Source organism: Trachymyrmex septentrionalis, unplaced genomic scaffold (assembly GCF_001594115.1).
Source record: "Trachymyrmex septentrionalis isolate Tsep2-gDNA-1 unplaced genomic scaffold, Tsep1.0 scaffold97, whole genome shotgun sequence".
In the NCBI taxonomy this organism is placed as follows: Eukaryota; Metazoa; Arthropoda; class Insecta; order Hymenoptera; family Formicidae; genus Trachymyrmex; species Trachymyrmex septentrionalis.
The window spans coordinates 1,749,377-1,772,401 of record NW_017306160.1 but is presented as its reverse complement, the minus strand read 5'-3'; the positions used below and the strand labels follow the sequence as shown (position 1 = coordinate 1,772,401).

The 23,025-nt window shown below is 34.4% G+C and overlaps 5 protein-coding genes across 8 annotated transcripts in view; 3 read left to right on the top strand and 2 right to left on the bottom strand.

Annotated features, from left to right (window-relative positions):
• The first annotated feature begins 592 nt into the window (after positions 1–592).
• On the top strand, positions 593–3,879 carry LOC108756277 (kinesin heavy chain). The gene is made up of 6 exons (XM_018499945.1): positions 593–810; positions 899–1,170; positions 1,243–1,396; positions 1,677–2,226; positions 3,289–3,420; positions 3,798–3,879. Exons 1-6 carry the CDS (start codon positions 695–697, stop codon positions 3,828–3,830), a joined length of 1,257 nt encoding a protein of 418 aa, XP_018355447.1. The 5' UTR covers positions 593–694; the 3' UTR covers positions 3,831–3,879.
• Positions 3,880–4,375: 496 nt separating this feature from the next.
• Positions 4,376–5,832, top strand: LOC108756278 (PI-PLC X domain-containing protein 3). Its single transcript, XM_018499946.1, has 2 exons — positions 4,376–4,511; positions 4,943–5,832. The coding sequence occupies exons 1-2, from the start codon at positions 4,388–4,390 to the stop codon at positions 5,791–5,793; spliced, it is 975 nt and encodes a 324-aa protein (XP_018355448.1). The 5' UTR covers positions 4,376–4,387; the 3' UTR covers positions 5,794–5,832.
• Positions 5,833–6,781: 949 nt separating this feature from the next.
• Positions 6,782–12,786, bottom strand: LOC108756262 (coiled-coil domain-containing protein 47). 3 transcript variants are annotated; one of them, XM_018499919.1, is made up of 4 exons: positions 12,556–12,786; positions 7,729–8,722; positions 7,423–7,594; positions 6,782–7,348 (listed from the first exon to the last, which is right to left on the bottom strand). In XM_018499919.1, the coding sequence occupies exons 1-4, from the start codon at positions 12,569–12,571 to the stop codon at positions 7,109–7,111; spliced, it is 1,422 nt and encodes a 473-aa protein (XP_018355421.1). In that variant the 5' UTR covers positions 12,572–12,786; the 3' UTR covers positions 6,782–7,108. The 3 variants fall into 3 exon arrangements, with proteins under 3 accessions (XP_018355421.1, XP_018355422.1, XP_018355420.1); XM_018499920.1 differs by lacking the exon at positions 12,556–12,786 and adding an exon at positions 9,887–10,066; XM_018499918.1 differs by lacking the exon at positions 12,556–12,786 and adding an exon at positions 9,721–9,787.
• LOC108756261 (kinesin-like protein KIF3B) lies at positions 12,134–17,390 on the top strand. Its single transcript, XM_018499917.1, has 2 exons — positions 12,134–12,525; positions 14,912–17,390. The coding sequence occupies exon 2, from the start codon at positions 14,939–14,941 to the stop codon at positions 17,117–17,119; it is 2,181 nt and encodes a 726-aa protein (XP_018355419.1). The 5' UTR covers positions 12,134–12,525; positions 14,912–14,938; the 3' UTR covers positions 17,120–17,390.
• A 243-nt stretch (positions 17,391–17,633) lies between these two features.
• LOC108756260 (uncharacterized protein CG7065-like) overlaps positions 17,634–23,025 on the bottom strand; it is a 7,921-nt gene continuing 2,529 nt past the window's right edge. For both annotated transcript variants that reach the window (XM_018499916.1, XM_018499914.1), the window contains 4 exons: positions 22,150–22,868; positions 21,879–21,982; positions 21,690–21,792; positions 17,634–21,374 (listed from right to left, as the gene is read on the bottom strand). In XM_018499916.1, coding sequence (XP_018355418.1) covers positions 18,581–21,374; positions 21,690–21,792; positions 21,879–21,982; positions 22,150–22,868 — 3,720 coding nt within the window. In that variant the 3' untranslated portion in view covers positions 17,634–18,580. The remainder of the gene's footprint in view (positions 21,375–21,689; positions 21,793–21,878; positions 21,983–22,149; positions 22,869–23,025) is intronic.

Below are 23,025 nucleotides of genomic sequence, written 5' to 3'. Positions count from 1 at the left end.
TATACCAGAGTTTATGATCTAGCGTACAATATTATAATGAGTAAAATTAAAATACAAATTTATTTCTTTGTTTTATTATATTATTGTCGAATTATATTAATTGAAGCAAACGTAATTAATATTTAAAACGACATTAGTAGATTGGAATAGTTGGAATATCCTGTATATAAATATATAGTATTATTTGTTATTATTCGATAATATTTTCTTATGTAATAGTCTTTTATTATTGTATAAGAATTGTTATTTTAATTGATATTTTATGTTACTCATATTGTGTTGATATTTATTCACGCATATACCTCATACTCATGGTAGTCATGCATTTATATTTTTATAGAAGATACAATGTAAAAAGAATCATGAAAAATATTTTAACTTGTAAGATATATTACGTTCTTTTTCAACCATAGAAGATATATTTGGTTTTGTTGTCTCTTTACTATGGCAACAGAGGAACGGAGATACGCTAAATCAGAAGTTGCATCGATATTTGTCGTTGTATATCGAACAGTGGAGACAATGCAGTAATTTCAATCGAATTTAAAAATCTTCTTGACTCGACTTTTTATTAAATTTTGATTTCCTACGATATATATTTCTGATATAAGTAATTTAAGATAAATTAATAAAAAATTTCAAAACATGCAGATTTTATGCACAGAGAACGCTTAAGTAACGTGTAAATAGAAAGATGTTAAAAAAGAAACGTGGTGACAAAGAGAAGAAAGCAAAGAAAAAATTTTTAAACGAACAAGAAACGGTATCTTACGAACAACAAATTCTAGACAACAATAGACAACTGTCACGGTTTGTTTCATTAAGATTGAGACTGACACTTTGGTTTTTCTTTCTTTCTGACTTGCATTTAATGATGTGTCTCTCCCGATGTTTTAAGGCTACGCAGTCGAAATGAGGAGCTTGAAATCGAGGCAAAGAATTTGACGAAGAAGTATGAGCAGTTAAAAGAAGATCGATCTGACGTAGTAGCGCATTTAAAACGAGAGTTGGAGGCAAGGATAGAAGAGACTCGTGAACTAAACGAACGTTTATCGGCTATGGAAGAATTAAGAAAGCAAGAGCAAGCAGAATATAAAAAGAAAGAAAATGCGATGGAACAAGAGTATCGTACTATGGAAAATACTCTTAGCGCTGAAGTAAAACTTGCAGGTATAAATTGTCATAATAAAAGAGCAGAAAAGGCAATATGAAAAATTGCATGTTCTGTTATTTTATATTCAGCTGGGAAGCTGAATGCGTTGGAAGACTGGAGATTAGCCCGCTTGGATTTAATGCGCAAGTTTGAGATACAAGAGGAAGAAATGGCGAAACAAGAGGAAGTACACAAGACGACGCTTTATGAAACGGAGAAATCAGTCATTGTTGCTAAGGCTAAGTAAATAAATTAATCAATAGCTTTTTATTATCGCAAATGTTACATCCGAATAACAATAGGTTTCAGAAATTGTGCAGTCTTATCTTAATATTTTTATTCTTCAAGATTTACATGCTTTGGAGATAATTTTTAACTGTCGCTTAATTTTTTTCTATTAATATATATATATATATAGTATATATATATAATATATAGTGTGTGTGTATATATATATACATACTGTATAATATTGAATACTATTTAATATACTTTAACATCAGACAAATTCTATGCATTATAGAATGCAGAAAGAGATGGAGGAACGATTGAGACAGCTCGCTCGAGAATTCAAAGAAGCAACCAATATTCGTATAGCGGACATGATGCATAACACGGTCAGGAGGAACATCGCGTTGAATCATGAGCTGAATTCGATGTTGATCGTTTGTCAGGACCTGGAAACGAAGAGCGCGGAATGCAAAGAAACCGATCGTGCGCTTAGGTTGCAGTGCGAATTGCTCAAAGGCGAAGCCAAAATAGCGCAGGAAGATGCAATAAGGTACAGACGTGCGATGCATGATCTCGTCCAAGAACACATAGACATGCTCTCTGAATACGGTCGAATACAACGTGAGAATATGAGACTCGGCAATTACGAGCAAATAATGAGTGAATACAAAGCGAGATGCACGGAGTCGGAAAAAAAAATGAAGGTTCTCGAGCAACAATTACAGGAGACTAAAAAGGCCCGGGAGGAAGTCCTGATAGAAGTGCAAAATAAGTGCGAGGAATTCGATAACTTGAACAAGATTCTGAACGAAACGAAACAATGCATTCTAGAAGCGTTAGAGGTATCGTTTCTTTGAACAGATATGCGAATGTATAGATTTCTTCAATATCCAGCAAACGAGAATGGATTGAAATGGATTAAAGTGGATTTAGAGTTTCAGAAATACGGATTCATAAATGTTAAAATGAATCCTTTTCAATCCTGAATGAATTTTTATTCATTTATAGAAATGGCATGGAGTATATATTTCTATGCTTTTCAATCTAAAAATAATATTATAGTATTTTGTGTGCATCACACATACATGAATACTGCTTAATTTAAAATTCTGACTAGGAAATGCAGTTTTTCAATCCAGTTGAATCTAAAAATAATATCGGCCATTTCTGTGCATTGTGAATACTGCTTAATTAAAAATTTTGAATAGAAAATGCAGTTTTTCAATCCAATTGAATAAAAAAAGTTTATTTTTTAATGGCCCATTTTAAGAAAATGAGCCATGAATACTATTCAATTCAAAATTGTGAGTAGAAAATCCATTGTTTCATTTAAAAATGCATCATGAATGCTATTTTATTCAGAATTATAAATAAGAAATTTTTCGTTTTAATTCAACTGAGTTAAAAAAAAAATATCGTAAAAATATATCATGAAATTTATTTCATTTAATACTTAAAAGTGTCATGAAAAGAACTACGTAAATATGTGCAATAAATGTTACATATGTAAATTCCTTATTTTTAATTAATAAATTAATCGCTTTTTTGTATATTTTATATTAATACATTTCCTTTATTATACAGCTAACGTAATTTTTTGTATAAAAGTTTTAAAATAATAACTATAGAATTTTATGTATGTATATTATTACTTTAATTTATTTAAACTTTTACATGTATAAAAAATTTTTTATATGGAATCCAATCTATTTTTATGGACTTAAAATACGGATTCGGATGGATTGAAAATTTCCAATCCATTTCAATCCATTTTCGGTTGCTGGGCGGCATGTAAAGATTTAGATATGAGCATGTATCACAAATGTGTCTCAATATACGTGCAATTTAATATATTTATATTTTTCTCATGTATATGATAAAATATAAAAAACAATTATTTTCAGTTGCAGGAGCATATCTGCACGAGCGATACTTGTACCTCATGTTACGCTGATCAGAAACACAAGATTATTTATTCGCTGCAGAATATACTCGAGAAGCATACTTCCGATGTAATCGAAGATGATGATTCACAGGTAAGATGTGTTACGTAATAATACAATATAATACTACGTAAATAAGAAGACATGACGCAGAATAATTTTACATGACTTTAGTATTTCTTAATACGATTTCCATTAGGTATTGTAATATTAAAAAATTTTGAAAGATTTATATGAGCAACAAGAGAGATAAATACACACGCACGCATGCACGCACACACGCACGCACATATATATGTTTGTATTTTATTATTATATACATTTAATATTTATATTCATATAATATGTAAAAATTTACATTCTTAAAAATATACTTCTAAGGATAACAGCAGAATAATGTTTGCTGTTTTAATTAATATATGAATAGCTTGAAAATATTTAAAAAAACTTAAAAAACATTATAATTTTAGGTGATGAAAACTGAGCATAAATCTTTGGAGTAAGATTTCTTGTTCTAATACACAGAAAGAGAGTTGGCTTCTGATTAATATTGGTATGCAGAAAGGCGGCTTAATTTATCAAGATTTCTGTATCGTGTATCTCGTGATACATTCATAAACCGATTACGTGAAAGAAAATATGCATATGCGCAGAACAGAGCGCGTGTAGCGTTGTTTCTTTGAGGAACTCGAACTCTCGCTAGCAATCTCGCCAACTTTCCATCGCTTACATTATCATACAAAAATTGCAAAAGCAATTAAGAGATGTGCAAGGGAGCAACAAAATTCAGTTCTTTGTCGGAATACGAAGGCTGATATATGTAGCAAGTGCTGCACGTGTATTTACAGAGTGAGGTTACGCTCATCGTGGGAAAATACATGAATATCTATAAAGCATCAACATTATATTGTACAAGGCAGCGCGTCATTTCACACGCAGATCAACACCTGCGGTTGTATCATTCGCGCCTCCGTGATTTTGCGAGCCAACAATGGATTCTCTTGTGTTTATACACCTCTAGTAAGAGAAGTGATACAGGATTGTCGGAAATTTGGACATTATGGAAGATAGAGGAAAGGGAGAGAACATCGCGGACGCAGTTTTGAACGATGATCTGGAGTTTTGGATGACTCGATTTCCGGCGCCGCTCAAAAATATACCCATAATACATCTGGCGATACCCGGTACGTTTAAATCACTCTGCTTGATGCGCAGTTACACTCGTGCCTGTAGAAATTGAGATATTTACATGAAAGATAAGTTTCATTATTATTTGATTTATATTCATTTGTAAATAATGAAATGTACGATATTTTGACTTAATAAGTCTCGATAAAAGATAAGAATAATTGCAAGAGAAAGTTCCTTAATTTATATTCATCTACAAATGTTGATGAATATCTTTGCATTAAAACATTAAAGATCCAGTTTTGACCATTATAGGCATTTAATTTCTAGTTTATCGATTGTATTCTCACATATACGGTCTAAAATAAGAGTCTTATTAATATCTTTGCTTTTTGCATTATCCTCCGAAATATATTTGTGTAAATGAAACTTAGTTTTTGCTTAATTATATATCTACAAGATATTTATACAAATTGATAATTTCCAGGTTCTCATGATACCATGACTTATACGATCGATAGACGCAACGACGTGGGACCAGATGAACCTGCTTTCATTCGAACGCTCGGCCGCTACTGTTCATTCGTTGCCAAGCCCATTATTTTAAATTGGTCTATTACACAGCGCGATGATATCAAGCAACAACTTAATGGCGGAATCCGATATTTAGATCTGCGCGTTGCCACAAAGCCGGGAACCAGTAATATATACTTTCTTCATGGTCTGTACGGCGCAGAAATCAGCAAGTCACTTCTCGATGTGGCCAACTGGCTTAGCTCGCATGCGAATGAGATCGTTATTCTGGACTTTCAGCATTTCTATGCCTTTAAGGAACTGAATCATCAACATCTCATAAACAAAATAACTCAAATTTTCCGCGGAAAATTGTGTCCGGTCTCATCCAGATTTCATCACATAACGCTGCAATGGCTAGTCCTAAAGAGATATCAGGTGTTCGTGATTTACAGGAACGTTTATGCGCGTAATTACATAAATTTATGGCCATCCGGTCTCTGGCGTACCGTGTGGCCCAATACCGTCCGCGTGGACGAATTGATTAATTTTTTGAATATTGAACTACAGAGCAGATCGTTGGACATTGCATTCATATCGCAATGCCTCCTGACGCCGGATACACTCTACGTCATGAAACATTTGTGTGGCACTTTGCAAAGAGATCTAGTGCCTCGCTGTCAGAAAGAAATTCTCTCCTGGATAAGTCAGAAATATCCTGGTCGCGGCGGACTTAATATAGTCATAGCGGATTTTGTGTCCGATAACAATTTTCTATTTTCCAAAACAGTTATCCAAAGTAATATGAAACTTCTGCACAGTTAGTTTAGTTTTACTTCTGCTTTAAAATATAAATAACATATAATAGCGAAACTGTAGATCAAATATTTTTATCTGTCTTAGTGAAGATATCTTTAAATTCTCTAGCTAGAAGTATCAATGTTTTTTATCCACTAAAAATACCAAAATTGAATAGTGAATAAATAATATAGTGAATAAACTACTATGAAAAATAAAGAAAATGATGAAAGACCAAATATTTCATTAGGATGTAGTTAAAAAGTAAAAAAAATTCAGAATCCTATCTTTTACACAAAACATATAATATTAATATAAAAATGACAGTTTGGTACTTCTAGTATTAACATATTTTTATGATCCTCATGCTTACTTAATGACCATTAATTATTGTTCAAATCTTCAATTTTACACTTGGCGTATAAAGTCGTAAATAAAATTAATATAAAAAAGGTTAACATTTAAACTTATATTTCGAACTAATCGATGTATTGCTTAGACAATTACATATTTCTGCTAAGCATTATAATTATAAATATTTATGCTAAGTATATTATGGCACATTACTTGGAAAACAAACGATTAACTATTATGCACAATAATAAATAATATATTTTTATCTCGCATTTTACAAGCTTAATTTGCCTTCAAATTTTTATATTTCAATTTATATGATGGAAAGGGGATATAATAATATAAAAAATATTAAACACATCCAAACAATTGTGTTATATATTATTGGATGTATTGATAATTAAATTATTTATAACTGAACTAAACTGATGCATTTATCTCAGATGTGAGAAAAAGAAAGTTTCTGGAATATTAGTACGGATTTCTTGAATACAAATGCTGTTTTAATAAAAATGCTGTTGGTGTTTAAAGGATAATGATTTTATGGATATTTTATCGTATCAGTTCATTGATGTATAGCATTAAAAGAGATATGATAATATTATATATGTATATATAGTATTCGTTAAATTTTATTATTCTTTTCTTTCAACAGGGAATATTATATATCTCTATAATATTTAAGTATGTAAGCTGGCAGTAGGGCAAAAAAAAAGTACGTTAAACAACAAACAACTTACAATTCGCAGGATACATTTTTTCACAGTCGTTTGTACTTTCTTTAATAAGTTCGATATTTCATGTAAAAGAACACTGAGTAAATATATAAATCTCAATGAAGACATAAGTTATTTCGCAGATAATTTGGACGAAGTACAATCCCATTGGAATTACTTACGAATTTTTCTTTTTGGATATGGAGAGAATAGCAGATTTGTTCTTTAAAATGTACATCCCACTTGTTAATTCTTTGTTAATTCTGATTATATCACAAAGCTTTCACTTTAAGTTGCTTCATTCTTGGAGCACGTTTTTTGGCCAATCTTCGTTGTTCCTTTTCCTCCCACTTCCGTTGTTTATCGGGATCCTCCTCTTGGAGAATTCTTTCCTGCTCGGCTCTCCGACGCTCCTCTCGTCTTTGAGCCGCAGCTTCGGCCCTTGCGGCGTGTGTTGTTTTTAGGAAGGCTTCTTCCACTCTGAGTCGATTTTTATCCGCTTTATTTTTACCCTACATAACAAAATTCATAATATAAATTACAATAATTTAAAGATGTATATTCATTAAAGTAAAGAAATACAGACCTCTTTAGATAACTTAAAACGTCGTAACTTATCAATTAAATAGAAAGCAAGTTGAAGTAAAGGTTTGAGTTTTTCTTGAGTCTCTGGATTACTCGCGCGACCCTTGAGACTTATATTCAGACTCATCAACAATATTCTTTTAACCTCAGGCATTGTTAACTGAGTAGTATCTCTAGAATTAAACGACATTAATATTGGAAATATTATTTGACATCAAATTGACTATTTATTCTAAAATATGTGCATTCTGTATATATTTTATTTATTTGAATAATTGTTTAATATGCACAGTTCATTTTTACTTACTCCTGGGGTTTGCGTCCACTAAATTGATCACTAATGTGAATATATTCTATATAAGGCGCAAACTTTGTGAAGGCTTGCTGAATCCTGGTGTCTAAAATAGCTGCTGTTGCTTCTGGAATTTCAGACATTACGTAAAAGCCTGATGGAAGACCGAATTTTTCCCCAGTTCGTTTCTCCGGACAATATACGCTAATATCAGCCATGTCGCGCACTAAATGCATCGCTAACCGCTTTGTGGCAACTGCTAAAACGAAATTATCTATTTCGTCCTTTGAGAGTTCCACTTCTATGTGAATTTGATCATTTTGTGGGCGTACCAATTGAGCTAATACAGCGACTAAGTCTTGTCTCTTTATTAATTTCAACTCTATAAGCATCGAATCACAGCCGACACGTCCAGAACAATACAAACTGTACTGCGATTCACTCTGTCTTATGAAACCATTATCATTTGCATTCTCATTTGATTTGCCTGAATGACCGATGAGAGAAAAATTATCCATCAAAAGCTGCTTATGATCTATTAACCATTGCTCAACTATATGAGCATTTTTTGTACGTCCTACAATATAATTTATAAAGTATACCACTAATCCAGTGATCATTAATATTTCTAAATAATAACTGTCCCATCTTTCCCGCAAATGGAATGGGACTTTTGTAATAGTCAACGTGGAAGGTTCATCGTTTTTTGGACCAGTGTTGCCCCCAGCAACGTCCAGTCCTTCAAATTCCTCTTCATCTTGGAAATGATCAAATTCATTGTCACCATCTGTAACTAAGACATCGTCTTCCTCGAAATCTTGACTCAATTCTTCTTCTGGAGGTAATTCTGGTGCACGTTCAATAAGCACACTTGGCTTTTCCTCTTCAAAATCTTCAAATTCTGCAAACTCATTATCCTCAGGTACTTCTTCCTGGAAATGGGCTGTAACCCATAGATTAGTAACGACCAATGTGATGTGTGCTATTACGATCCACAATTTCATGTTACCTAAAACAGTAAGCAAAAAAAAAATATGTAACTTATATTTTGCACTATAATTGTAATTCAAATAATAAGCTTGCTATCATATAAACATATACAATTTCTAGATACCCAACAAATTCTGTTTCTATTAATCTCTCGATTCTAATTTTTTTGTCAATATTTAGTTTAAATTAATACATAAAGTAATATTGTTAATTGTGAAAATAGATGTATTAAATAATATATGAATAAATATTATATAATATCAAATAAATTATAAGAATATATTGTATGTTGGAATTTTCTTTCCAAACAAAAAAAAGCTTTGATATAGCAATATCTGTAAAAATAAACTGATAAATAAGAACTAATAATTGAGATCAGTTATCCATTTAACTTAGAATTATTTTGAATTAATCTTATATTACAGTAAGATAATATATTTATCAAAAATATATTATAGCAATATATACAGAAAATATCGCAAATATATTAAGGCAGTATACACAGAATGATAATCAAAAAATTGACAAATCCAACTGTCACTGTTTTATTTTGCAATCAAAATAGAATAAAATAAACACCATTCTGTAAAGAAAGCCCATCATTTTTATTAGTATATAATACAAAAAATATATATTTATGAACTTGTAAAAATAAACATTAAAAAGCTGAAAATTTAGCTGGTTTCACTGATTCAATATGTATGCTTACATCTCAACTTGAATGGCCATTTCCATAAAAGGAATTTATCTGAAATTTTTTGAAAACAGTTTACAATTATTAATGTTAGAAAATGTATTTAATTTTGAAAAGCTTTGTACAAATTTAGATAGTAATCTTGAAAATATCAATAAACCATATAATCAGGCAAATATATTAGCAAAAATGATAGATTTCTTCTACAGAATAGTGTTCAATTTATTTCGGTTCGTCCACTCATCACAAAATAAAATTATAAATTCATTTTTCAGAGCAATTTTCTGATTGTCAACCTGTACTTTAAAAAAGAGATTAATTACTGTTCTCTTCTTTGACGGATAACATTTTTGTTTCATGTTTAGTTTAAGTATGTATACAGCATTTTGTGAACATGAAATGTCATAGATTGAAATGCAGCTAGTGGCTGAGTTTCATGCGATTAACCTATCGTGAGTGATTGAATTTTAACGTGATACCACATCTCACCAGTGGATGCAGATTTTTATGTATAAAAATGTCAATTTCTCGTCATCAATTTCAATTTGAAATGGTGTCCGATTAATTACAACAAATACTATAACAACAAGTTGACGACTTCCTTGTCGAAAGGTAAACGATTCACATCACTTCTATTCGCTCTTGTTCGCTTCATGACATGAAAGTCACCGCAAGTCACCGTGTGCCTGACGTCACTTCCTCAAAACGAAAGATTGGCTACGTTCAGAAAATAGCGATTCGCTGAGCGAAAATTTACAAATATCGATCTTTATTAAATGTATATTGAGAAAGAATATATTATATTATTCTCTACGAAGGTTCACATATTTAATTAAAAATTATGGATAAAAGAGGCTATATTCGGATAATTTTTATAATTTTTATAGTGATGAGAAAAATTATTCTCCATTTGTGAACAAGAGAAGAACAAAAAGAAAAATTCTATTTTCCTAAAATTTTATTTATTACATATACGTTTTACAATGCTTTATAGTAAAAAAATATTTTTAAATTATCGCATATATTACATTACATTTTTATCATAAAATCGCATGTAAATATTGTGCGAAATATATAATCTACAATATAATGTTACGGAATTTTTTTTTATTTTGATATAATTTTTTCAACTAAGGATCATTTTGGCCAACTCCAATTAATTTTGATCAACGATTAATCCGTTGAAATTAACAAATCGCATTTATCATTTCGTTTAATGATAGATGCGATTAGCCAATTCCAATGGATTCGTCGATTAAAGTTAAATAGGAGTTAAATAGAAGTTAGTCGAAGTGGCCTTCAGAGTCCTTTATTTTATGGAAAAAAGGAAATGAAGAACTCTGATTGGTTGATTTCCTTAAGCCTAAAAGATCATTTATACTGATTTATAATCTGTTAACTTATGCCGTAATATAATCTATAATTAACCAATCATAGTCAATTATTTCCCTCGCATTCAATTGTAATTGGTCAATTTTTTACGGCTTAAAACACCTATTGTAGATCTGGACTTAAGAAATCGATCATTCATAGTTCGAATGAGAGAAGAATACTCGACTATGATTGGTCAGTTCCTTAAAACTTAATGCTTACTATACTCTATTGTGTTTGTTGGATAAATCCGGATCTACAATAGGAGATCAATTTATTGAAATGAGGTGAAAATTACAAAAGTGAACGAATTTACTAGAATACTGATTATTTCATTGGTCAACACCTAGTAAATTTGCTTACTTTTGTAATTTTCACTTTCTTTGAAGATACAGAATCGACTCCTAGATGTTTTAAGTCTTAAGCCATAAGAAACTAATCAATTACAGTCAAATTCGAGAAGAATAATCAATTGTGATTCGTCCATTTCTTATGGCTTAACGTTTAAAAATCTATTGTAGATCCGGGTTAAATCCGGATCTACAATAGGTGTTTTAAGCTTTAAGACCCAGTTTCATAAATCACGGTTAACTTTTAATTGAAGTTCAACTTATTCATTATCTCTTTCCAACTCTAAAATTGAATGAGAAATAAGCAGAACTTCGGTTAAGAATTAACCGTGAGTTGTGAAACTGAGCCTAAGTCGTAAGAAATTGACCAACTACAACCAAATACAAGGAGAATAATTAATTGTAATTCGTTCATTCCTCATGGCTTAATAAATATCACACGCACACATATGTACAAATTTTCTAATTAACTAATCTTTTATATATCTTTTATCTAAGCCTAATTCTAAGAACATAATATTATTTGTTCATGCAATCTCTAGTTCAAACCAAGATTGTTTTATACGTACAAAGTATAAAACAAACTTGATTTGTATATATAAAGCAAATATTATTGCAAATCGACGTCAAGGAATCGATTCTGTATCTTGAAATGAGGTGAAAATTACAAAAGTAAGCGAATTTACTAGAATACTGATAATTTCATTGGTCAACACCTAGTAAATTTGCTAACTTTTGTAATTTTCACCTTGTTTGAAGATACAGAATCGATCCCCAGAAGCCGATAACAACATTGTAATTTTCCAACTTTTTTTCACATAAAGATTTTTGACATAAAGTCGATCGGTTTCGACTACATTATCACTTATATATTTTAATTGTTGAAGATTTTTAAATCTATAATATCAAAATAGTTAGAAAAATATTTATTTGAAAAATAAATCGGTAAGAAAAAACATATGAGGACAATACTGAGTCGATAAAGTAGTTTGCTCGGCGCACCAGACTCGACTTTCCCGACTCGTTTCGTCTCGTTCGATGACGGGACGAGATATCGATTTCAAGACCAAGCATTAGCCGTCTAGCCGACAGCGGCGACAGCCGACTAGTCCGACGTCGCGTGGCGAGATTTGTTCGTGTACGTTTGACATTGACGCGTCTTCTTTCCTGTGAAAATTGTTAGAAGCATGTCACTTTCACATAGCGCGAGTGCCGTAAAGTGAACGATCGCGCGTATCGGCGTGCCGATTAACGCTTCTCGATTCGCGATACTCTCCCCTGTCGCGCGCTCTGCGCGAGAATCAATACATGCGGGCAAGAACGACGGCGACTCGTTGACAACAAATCCTTTGGCTAAATAATGGATCAATACCGACACCTCACAACGGAGGGAAACACGTAGAAACGGTAATAAATCAACGCAAACGGATTCCTTACAGTCCACCGTGCGCATTTCTTCCGATCGGTGGACACAAGTGAATTTTTAGAGGATTCTGCTCGTTGCTTCTTCCCCCTTGACATTACGTGACGTTACGTGACGTGCATGTATATTTTGTATATTTGACCCTTAACTGTACGGTAAGTACTGCGGATTCTATCGTCTTTGCGTCTTAGTACAGCATATAAAAAAGGTGATTTCGACCAATTAATTTTGTGTGACTTGTTTTGAAATTTATCGGGTACCTAATTCTCTGCAAACCCATACAAGGTCTCGATCAACGTTATTGACAGATAATTATAAATATACTTTTCTTAATAAATATCAAATTTAATACGTAACTTTTATGTTTTTTCTTGTCGAAAATATTCTATAAAAGTGTCCTAAGTTATTGACAATCTTTGTATCTTGGCATAGCGCATAAAAAAGGAAGGTTGCACGATTATTTTCTTGTGGTTATTTTATTTTTAAATTTATAGGATAATTTCTTGCGTTATTACAAATTCTCGATCGACGAAAAATAAATATATCAAATTTAATATGTATTTTTTTTGCAGATATTCCATAAAGCTGTGTTTAAATTATTAACAGATTTTTGCATCTTAATATAGCCCATAAAAAATGGTTTCACGACTTTCTTGTGATTATTTTATTTTCAAATTTTTAGAATAGTTCCTTATAAATAACTGCAAATTCTCAATTGGCAAGAAATTGAAAAATGAATATCAGATATATCTTAATAAATATTAAATAAATATTTGACATTTGACATGTAACTTTTTTTTATTATATAGATATTTTCTATAAATGTGTTCAAATAATTTCTTGAAGAATAGAATAACGATTACAATTTGATAGACGTATCTCGTATGATAATGATTTAATAGAGAATAATATGAATATTTGATTGTTTAATACAAAATGCCAAACGAATCTTTCTTATTTGTGGTGATTCGTTTTGAATTTTAATGATACATCCTGTTATTTCAATATTATTTCAAGACTTGGAATGCAGTCGAGTGCACTTAAAATGTAATTGGAAAATGGTCGATATATATGCTTTACACACCTGCAGGCGATATCGAGGCTCTACAATCTATTTTCAATCGACAGAACGTAAAAATTACACTTGCACTTTTCTATTTTTTTTTTTACATAAAAAGGAATTCGAAAAGTAATAAAAATATATATATAATAAAAATTCAAAAAGTATCGTGTGAATATTATTAGTAACCAAGTAATTACATATAAATAAATAAATCAAATTTTATGATGTCATGTATGGTTAATATTGCATAGTATGACTTTCATAAAATATTTTCGTGCCAAGTTTTTATCGATTCGGAATGTTGTGTGTGCATAGTGATGAAGTATTCATGAAAGTAATGAGTCACCTACAATACTTGAAGTAAGAGTAAGAAATAGATTAATTACAATCGATTATTCTTCTTACATTCGACTATGATTGGTCAATTTCTTTACTCTTCTTACTCCGTATTGTATTGTAGACAACACATAATATTGAGTAATCATAGGCCACGGTGGACTGATTGAAGAATAAAGTTGTTACTATTTAGATATATCTACATGATGATGCGTGCAAAAATCTTTAAATTTCTTATCGCATGAAGCTTCGGTAACACAATCGCCATTCTTTTTAATTTGATTTTAAATAAAATGCTGTCATTCATGGAAAATAACTAATCTCATTTGTTTTGATTATTTTCGAACATTCTTTCATCTTGAACAGATAAATCCATTAAAAAGATCGGTCGTTATATGTAAAATTGAATTATGAAAAACATTGAAAAGATTGTTATAATAAAAAAGAAGTTTATTTTCATTATAATTGATTAAAGTTTATATAAATTACTAATTTATATAAATTTTAGTCTTTTAATAAAATTAAAATCCTATTAATATGTGAATATACAATATAATTTGTAAGATGAAACTTTTTAGTTTGCAATTATGTATTAAAATTTTATCTAGAGACAATTTAATATTCAAACGCAAATATTTCTTTTAAATATAAATTTCATGATTCTTTTCTAAGAAACATATGATCAGTAAGTATAATGATAATAGTGCAATCAATACGATAGCATGGCTTTTGAAATATTATCTATAAGATATCTAATAGGTATCTATAAGGCAAGAATATTGAAATTTTAAGATAATTGATATGTACATGTATCACCTCCAATTGTACAAAAAATAGTTTATTTAAAAAAAGAAGAAAATATTAATTTCTTAAATACTAGTTAGTCCGAGAGATATAGTTAGTTAGAGAGCCATTTAAAGCAAACAGATTCAATCAGGATGAAGCATGATCAATAAATTTGTGTTTTGCAGAGGAGAGCTGTGTACTTCATCGCCGGTATGGAAAAATTAGACAACCAGCAGAAGACCTGGAAAAAGAAAAGCATGAAGTCGAGCGTGGTCACCGAGGTAGCGACGCAATGCGTGCAGGTGGTCGTGCGATGCCGACCGATGGACGAGCGGGAGATCACACGCAATCACACCCGCGTGGTCGACGTGATCCCGTCCAGAGGCGCGGTTGAGGTGCGACATCCACGCGATGATCCGTCCAGCGAGACCGTAAAGGTGTTTACCTTCGACGCGGTGTACGATTGGAATTCCAGCCAGCAGGAGCTATACGAGGAGACAGTTAGACCTTTAGTATCCTCGATACTCGATGGCTTCAACGGCACTATTTTCGCCTATGGTCAGACCGGCACCGGGAAAACGTACACCATGGAGGGTTCGAAGACGGATCATGAGAAGCGCGGTATCATACCGCGCTCCTTCGAGCACATATTCAATCACATCGGCAGATCGGAGAACATGCAATATCTGGTGAGGGCCAGTTATTTGGAGATTTATCAAGAAGAGATACGCGATCTGTTACATCCGGATCAGAGTCTGCGCTTTGAACTGAAGGAGAAGCCGGACGTTGGGGTGTACGTCAAGGACCTGTCGACTGCCGTTTGTAAGAGCGCGGCGGAGATACAGCACTTAATGAACGTAGGCAATCAAAATAGAACGATCGGTGCGACGAACATGAACGAGCACAGTTCGCGGTCACATGCAATCTTTCTCATCACTATTGAGATGGGTAATATGGGTGACAACGGTGGTATTAGAGTAGGACGCTTGAATCTAGTCGATCTCGCTGGTAGCGAGAGACAAAGTAAAACTGGTTCTTCGGGAGAGAGACTGAAGGAAGCGAGCAAGATTAATTTGAGTTTGTCGGCCTTGGGTAATGTGATCTCGGCGTTGGTGGACGGCAAAACTACGCATGTGCCATATCGAGACTCTAAGCTGACGAGATTGCTGCAGGACTCTTTAGGTGGTAATTCGAAAACGATCATGGTAGCGAATATTGGGCCAGCTAGTTACAACTATGACGAGACTTTGACGACTCTACGATACGCGAGCCGTGCCAAGAACATCAAGAACAAGCCTAGAATTAATGAGGATCCGAAGGACGCTTTATTGAGGCAATATCAGGAGGAGATAGGTCGACTGAAGGAGAAACTCGCGCTGAAAGGTGGGGTGCAACGAAAGAAGAAGAAGTCGAAAAGGAAAAAAGAAGATGAGACGATTGATTCGGAATCCGAGGCGGACGACAGTCGAGGCGAAGACAATAAATTGTCCGAAACTGATAAAAAGCTCATAGCGGAGCAGTTAAAGGCCGAGAAGCAGGAGACCGAGAATCTTGTTCAGAGAATAAAGGATTTGGAGAGCAAGATGCTCTGCGGCGGTAAAAATATAATTGATCACACAAACGAACAGCAAAGGGCATTAGAACAAAAGGCGGCTGAAATTGCGGAACGTAAGAGGCGCGAGGTCGAAATGCAACAGAAGCTAGAGGACGAAGAGTTGACAATGGTCGGCGTGAGAGAGACTTACACTACGTTGCAGCAAGAAGTGGATGTGAAATCTAGAAAATTGCGAAAGTGCTTTACCAAATTGCAAGCTCTAAAGCAGGAGTTAGAAGACGTGACTAGCGACTACAACAGGGACAGACGAGATTTGGAGCAGGAGCAGCACGAATTGATGAAGGAGCTCAAGCTCAAGTATCTCATAATAGAGAACTTTATTCCCGAAGAAGAGAAGACGAAGATTTTATCAAGAATCCATCTGGACGAAGAAGAGGATTGCTGGGTTGTGAAAGATCCCGAGCCATCGAGCATAGATGCCATCAAACGACCAACTTCCATACCGGGTGCGCGTAGACCAGTTTCGGAGTACGCGCGGATCGCTCTAGCGATGGGACGAGGATGTCGTTATGCGGGTGAGAACATTCTGAACTTGGATCTCGACATGCCGGCACGAACGACTTTGGATTATCAGGGACCCGCGATTGCGCCGACGATTCAAGCTGTTTTGGAAGAAGCTCTGCGCGACGAGGGCGACATAGACGTTGACGCTTCAAGCACGAGGCTGAGAACCAAAACGCGTTTGCAATCGGCGCGAGTCAGACCGAAGAGCGTCACCAAGATGCAGCAAATCCCGGCACCGGTTTACCCCAAAACCAGAGGCCTCGTACCGAAGTAAATGAAATTGTTGAAACCCCGATCGGCGCGCTTCTTTTTTTCATTTTATAAAGGGGAGTATATATTGTATATATTGTATGAACCGCATCTTGTACTTTATTTAATTCTTCGCGGTTACCTGGACGTACACGGACGAAGAACGGAATATGTCTGCAATTCTCTAGTCATTGTGCAATGCGTAAATATATATCGCTACGTCGAGCATGTAACTGTTGTAATAATACAGTATAAAATAGCTCTTAAATTTCTTTTTAATTGAAATATTTTCCCTAATTTCTACACATCGTAAGGATTATTTTTGAAAGATACGGTATATATATATATATATATATTTGATAAAAGATACTATTTTTATTTAAATTAACTAAAGATTCTATTTTTTTCTTGTTAAGTTCATTTGTTTGATATTATGCTTTTCAATCAATTATTTGTCTCCATAAAAACATAGGATAAGTTATCAAAGTTCGTATTACTTTGAATTAATGGAAAATATATTACATACTATTAATGTGCTACTTTTGTGATTTATTTATTGAAGAATTACACTTTGATTATAGTAAATGTTGAATCCTGAATATCGTGCAAAATATTTCTGCCTAAAACGCCTTTGACGCAATTTTATTATAAATTGTTAAATATTGTCGCAATTCCTGTGCAACAAAAGCGCGATTTTTATTAGATATATTACAAATATAGTAAAACTATGTTGTGATGATGTATACGCTCTGGTGATTAGTCTGTTTGTTTTACTTACTTTTGTTTGGTCGAAGTTGCACGATGTATGTAACAACGACACACATTCACTTCATGCATATACGACTCACTCAAACGCGACGTACATTCAGTCAATATATGCAGCTTAATAAGACTCACTGACACGAACTCGCGCAGCGGTGATACATGAAAACTCACGCGAAAACGTAATGTGAGTTATGGATGAAAATGCGCTCAACAGATAAAAAAGAAAGTGTTTTGAACATTACATACAATTGACACATTCTTGCAAATTATACTCTCGAAACGAGATTCTATCTCATTAAAAAATGACAATATGATAATGTGATTTTTTTTACTCTGGCATTTTGGTGGGTGGATATATAGATGTTGGATTTATATAAATAAATAAAATTAAATGTAGAGATACGCGGATGATAGGATGGAACATCTATAATCACAATTTTGTAAGTACAACTTTTTCTGATCAGCGTTATGGAAACAGACTGAAACGAAAGTGCTGTGCATCTATTATTGACTAATTATGAAATAGAATCTGATTCATTTCATTGATAAAAAATACATGAAGCGCGAGTAAAAAGAAGTGCAGAACTTACACAGGCATCTTAGCATTTCTGCAAAAGAGACGGAGTTTCGGGACTTCGTTCGAGTTCATAAACTGATCTAATGCTTTGCAATGCGAATATGCATTGAAGTTATTGCACGAAGTGATAGCAGAACATTTCGTTCAATAAAACCGCTGTTGCTGCATGTAAGGATCGTATTGCTGCGACGAAGATTGTTGAACATAGTTTGACGAAGGCGCAGTTTGTGGTGCACCGTAAGAACCGTAAGTTTGCTGAGGGTACTGATTTGGCGGTCCTCCAAATTGACTTTGATTAACTGGATTAATTGGATTTCCATAACCTTGATAATTATAACTATTGTCCATATATCCGGGATTATTAGAGAACATTTGTGGCTGTGGTGGATAATTCGAGAATTGTTGATTCGACAAGTTGGGATAGGTCATCGGCTGTTCTTGCGACCGCGACTGATTGTTATTTGAAAGAAAATTTTGATTGTAAAACGGCATTGCACCAGGCGGTCCTGGCTCATTCGAACCTGTTATGGACTCGATTTTTTTCTCACTTAGACTTAGCGATTTCGGAACGTATTTGTTCGGCAAGTCACACATAATGTTTGCAATCAAACGTTTAGTTTCATTTAGTATCGCGTTTGGATCATTCGTTTTTGTAGTTTCCTTTGATCTTGACATTGGCGAGTTTGATGGCGATCTCAATCTCGATCTTGATCGTGACCGCGATCGCGATCGAGACCATGATTTCGGCGAGAAAGTACGCGACTTCTTCGCTTTTTCATTCTCGCTCACATTCTTGCTCGCTGCTTTGTAGATATCTTCATACGTATAGTCGTCGTCATCATCGGACAAATCTATCGTCTTGATCTTAATTTTATCCTCATTATCTTTTTTCGTTTGTTGCTCTTCGTCTTCGTCATTCGCAAACATGTCCAATTTAGGTTTCCACTTATCTTCATCGTCTGTTGGATTCTGATTCCCTTTACGAGAGGAAAACGGGGAAGTACTCTTTTTACTTTTACTAATGGACGCTTCGATCTCCAAACTTGGTGATTTTACATTTCCTATTATCGATGATGGCTTTGGCGATGACGTCATGCCAAGATTAACGAAGTGTCTCAACTTCTCCACCCTCGTCGGATCGCTCGCTTCAAGCTTCTTGAGAGAATTTATGAGTCTGTGTTGTTCCTCTGTGCTCAGATCCTTAAATTTTTGCAACTTCATTTTCAGTTCGATGTCCGACAAATTGTCCGATTCTGTTTTCGAAATCTGAGATTGAATAGACTCAATCGGAATGGTCACCGTTTTGACAGGCTCTGTTACTTGAGGAGCGGTAGTGCCGCTATTCGTTAGACCTTTGACAAAATCAGCAGTGGTGACCGGTTTATCGGAGTGTTTTGATGCCTCTGCCATGCCAACTACAGCATTAATCAGAGTTTCTAGTTCTTCCTGCGAGACATTTGATCTGCCTTGCGCGACGAGAGCCGCGGCAATCTGTTGAGCAATAGCGATTTTATCAACTGTACCGACACCTGGCACGCTCACTGGTTCAGATTTAATGGCCGGAGCAGCTATCTCTGATCTTGAATATGTGGTTCGATTCATGTAACTTGTTATAGGTTTAGATGCTTCCAAAATTTCTCGTTCTTTCTTTTTCTTCTCTTCTAGTTTCTTCTTACTCTCAGAAGCTTTGTGCAGCAACTTAGCGATATTCTGTATAGCCGTTTTAGTTGCCGTAATCGCCATTTTTTCTACCATGCCCGCGAACAGTTGACCCTTAAGTTTTTCTTTGACGGTTTCGAATAGGACACTCACTTCTTCATCATACAGCAGTTCTTCAGCGGAATTTGGCTTTGCCTTTTCAGCCGCTAAGGCTTTCGACAAAAGCGATACTATCTTAGGCCCAAGGGAACCTAACTGTCCTTCAAGCGCTGTGAGTAATCGCAATAAACCAACTACTTCAAGATCTTCCGTTAATACTTCTTCCGCGATAGGCGACTGAGTGGCCGAATCATCTTTTATAGGATACGGCGTTGCGTAATATATCTGCCTGCGTGATGGATAATGACTATATCCTCTTCCACGTGGATACGTAGGATATGCGTAATCTCGGTCCCTGGCTTCATGGCGTTCGTAATAATCAGGCTTGACCACCGTTTTCGTACCAACGTACTCTACTTCATCGTCACTTTCTATGGTATGCTTACTGCGCTTTATAGGGGAACGTTCCCGCTCTTTTTCTCGTTCTCGGTCTCTGTCTCGTTCTCGATCTCGTTCTCGCTCTCGCTCTCGCTCTCGCTCTCGCCTCGGTGGAATCCACTTCTCCGGCGGTTTGTCTTCAGGTAATTCTAATCTCTTTTTAATCTCTTCTTTCCGCTGCTGAAGCTGCTCATTGTGGATCTCGCGCATCCGCTTGTTCCAAAACTCAATCCATTCTGGCTTGAAGTCATGCTTGCTTGGATCGTTACCTTCGGCTTGGAGTTCCTTGTACCGTCTGTTCCAGAATTTTTTCCATTCATCTGGATAAGACGGATGTTTTTCAGGATTCTTCTCGTGAAACTTTAAAGCACGATCTAGTGTTTCTTCGGCGCGTCTAATCTGCTCGCGGTATTTATCCCACTTGTCGCGTTCCCTAAGAGGCTGTAAAGACCGCGATCGCGATCGTGATCGCGATCGGCCGCGGATACGTTCGCGTGACTGTCGCAAGTTACTACGATACTTTCCTGGGTTTCTCTCGGCGGAATTTCTTTTATTTCGATTCGGTGAACGCGATCTTGAACGGGATGGTGATGGGCTGCTAGATATGCTCGAAAGTGATGAAAGCGATTTGGTGTCATCAGAGGGTCGTTTTAGTGAATCTTTTGAATCCTCCTCCTCAGGTTTCGGTGAGGTTTTACGAAGGTTCATTTTGTCCTTATTAACTATACGCATTTTGAAACCCCTAAAATAAGAAGAATTTCGAAGGTAAAAAATATCAGTATTCGAAAATTATAATTCTAACAGAAAATGATAAAATAAAAATATACTATCTTTCTGTTAATTTATAGATGTATAAGCAATAATAATCAGGAAAAAAATAATCAAATTTTAAAACAAGATTAAATCACTGAAAAATTTTTTTTGATAAAACATTCTTAAATTTTTATTTAGACTAGTTTTATTTAGGAATGAGTTAATATTAAATAAAAAATTTATAAAAACTTCTCTATTCATCACACTTTTTAATATCTATATTTTGATTTTATTATTTACTTACGATTTCGAAACTTCTCCTTTAGATTCTAATTTTTTGGGTTCTACTTTTTCCTTTTTCTTCTCTTCTTTTTTATTTTTATCGTCAATCTTTTTGTCAGGAGAATCTTGACGAAAATCAATGATTTAAAAAATCTTATTATTAAAAAAATGTAATTATTATTTCAAAATCAATTATATAATGTGTACTCACCTTTCTTTTTTAAATTATTACCATTCATTTCTGCTATTTTTTCATCAAAATTTGTTACCCATCGCACATCATAAACGTCCATAAACGTACACTCTGATGTTTCCCTGCATATAGGAAACAGCCAAATTGGGTTTTTATATGATAAAGTAACATATAAAATCAAAATGGTTAAAAATTAGAACATTGTATTATTAATGTCAATATCATATTGAATATAAGTGACAACTGCGAAGATCAACGACAATAATATTGATTGAATACTTGGACTTACTTAAAATGAACGTCCTGATATACCCTCTTGATATATTGCATCTTATTCTTTTCAAACTGAGATTTGTCTACCATTTGCGGCTTCATTCTTCCAAACTTTTCTTCGATTTTTTTCGCCACTAACACCGAAATTTCATTGGCTCCGCGCTTATAGTTAGGGGTACGCGGTAACTCCGCAATTGCTCGCGATATAGTTGAAAAGTGTCTATTCAGATACGTGATTCGGTGATTATAACTGGTAATGTGAGCCATTACTGTACGTGGATCGCCACGCTTGTCGCACAAAACACACGTGTAACTCGGTTCGCAGGAGTCGTTGTCCACCAACTCCAATAGGTACTCGAGACCGACGAGTGGCGAGCTTTGATGACGATCTAAACTCATCTGTATCGATGTGCTCCGCGTTATTTGATCTTCCATACCAGGTGGTACTGGCTCACCAGGTGCCAGGGTATCGGTAGCGGTAGATTGCACTGGCGCGATCGTCTTGGCCACATCCGGTCGTTTGGACCATAGCATAACCGGATATGGCCACTCGTCCAGTTTCATTTTGTGACGATTACACAAATTATGATTTATCAATTTATGGGCCCCGAATAAAGCAACGTTACAGATATGACACCATATATCACCATCTTCAGTCTCGGAATAAACGGGTCTGAGTGCGCCGTCTTCGGCGGTAACGCTGCATCGCATTATACGCTTCCGATCATATTCTTCCTATGAAACATAAACGATTCGTAAGGCAAATTGATCTTCCGTTGTCGAATGCTAGTCTCAAAAATATCCGTAATTCGCAATGGTCCATATACTATTTTTGTGGAGAATGGAACGTTAAATGTATATGACATGATAACAGATATGTGCAAAACAATTA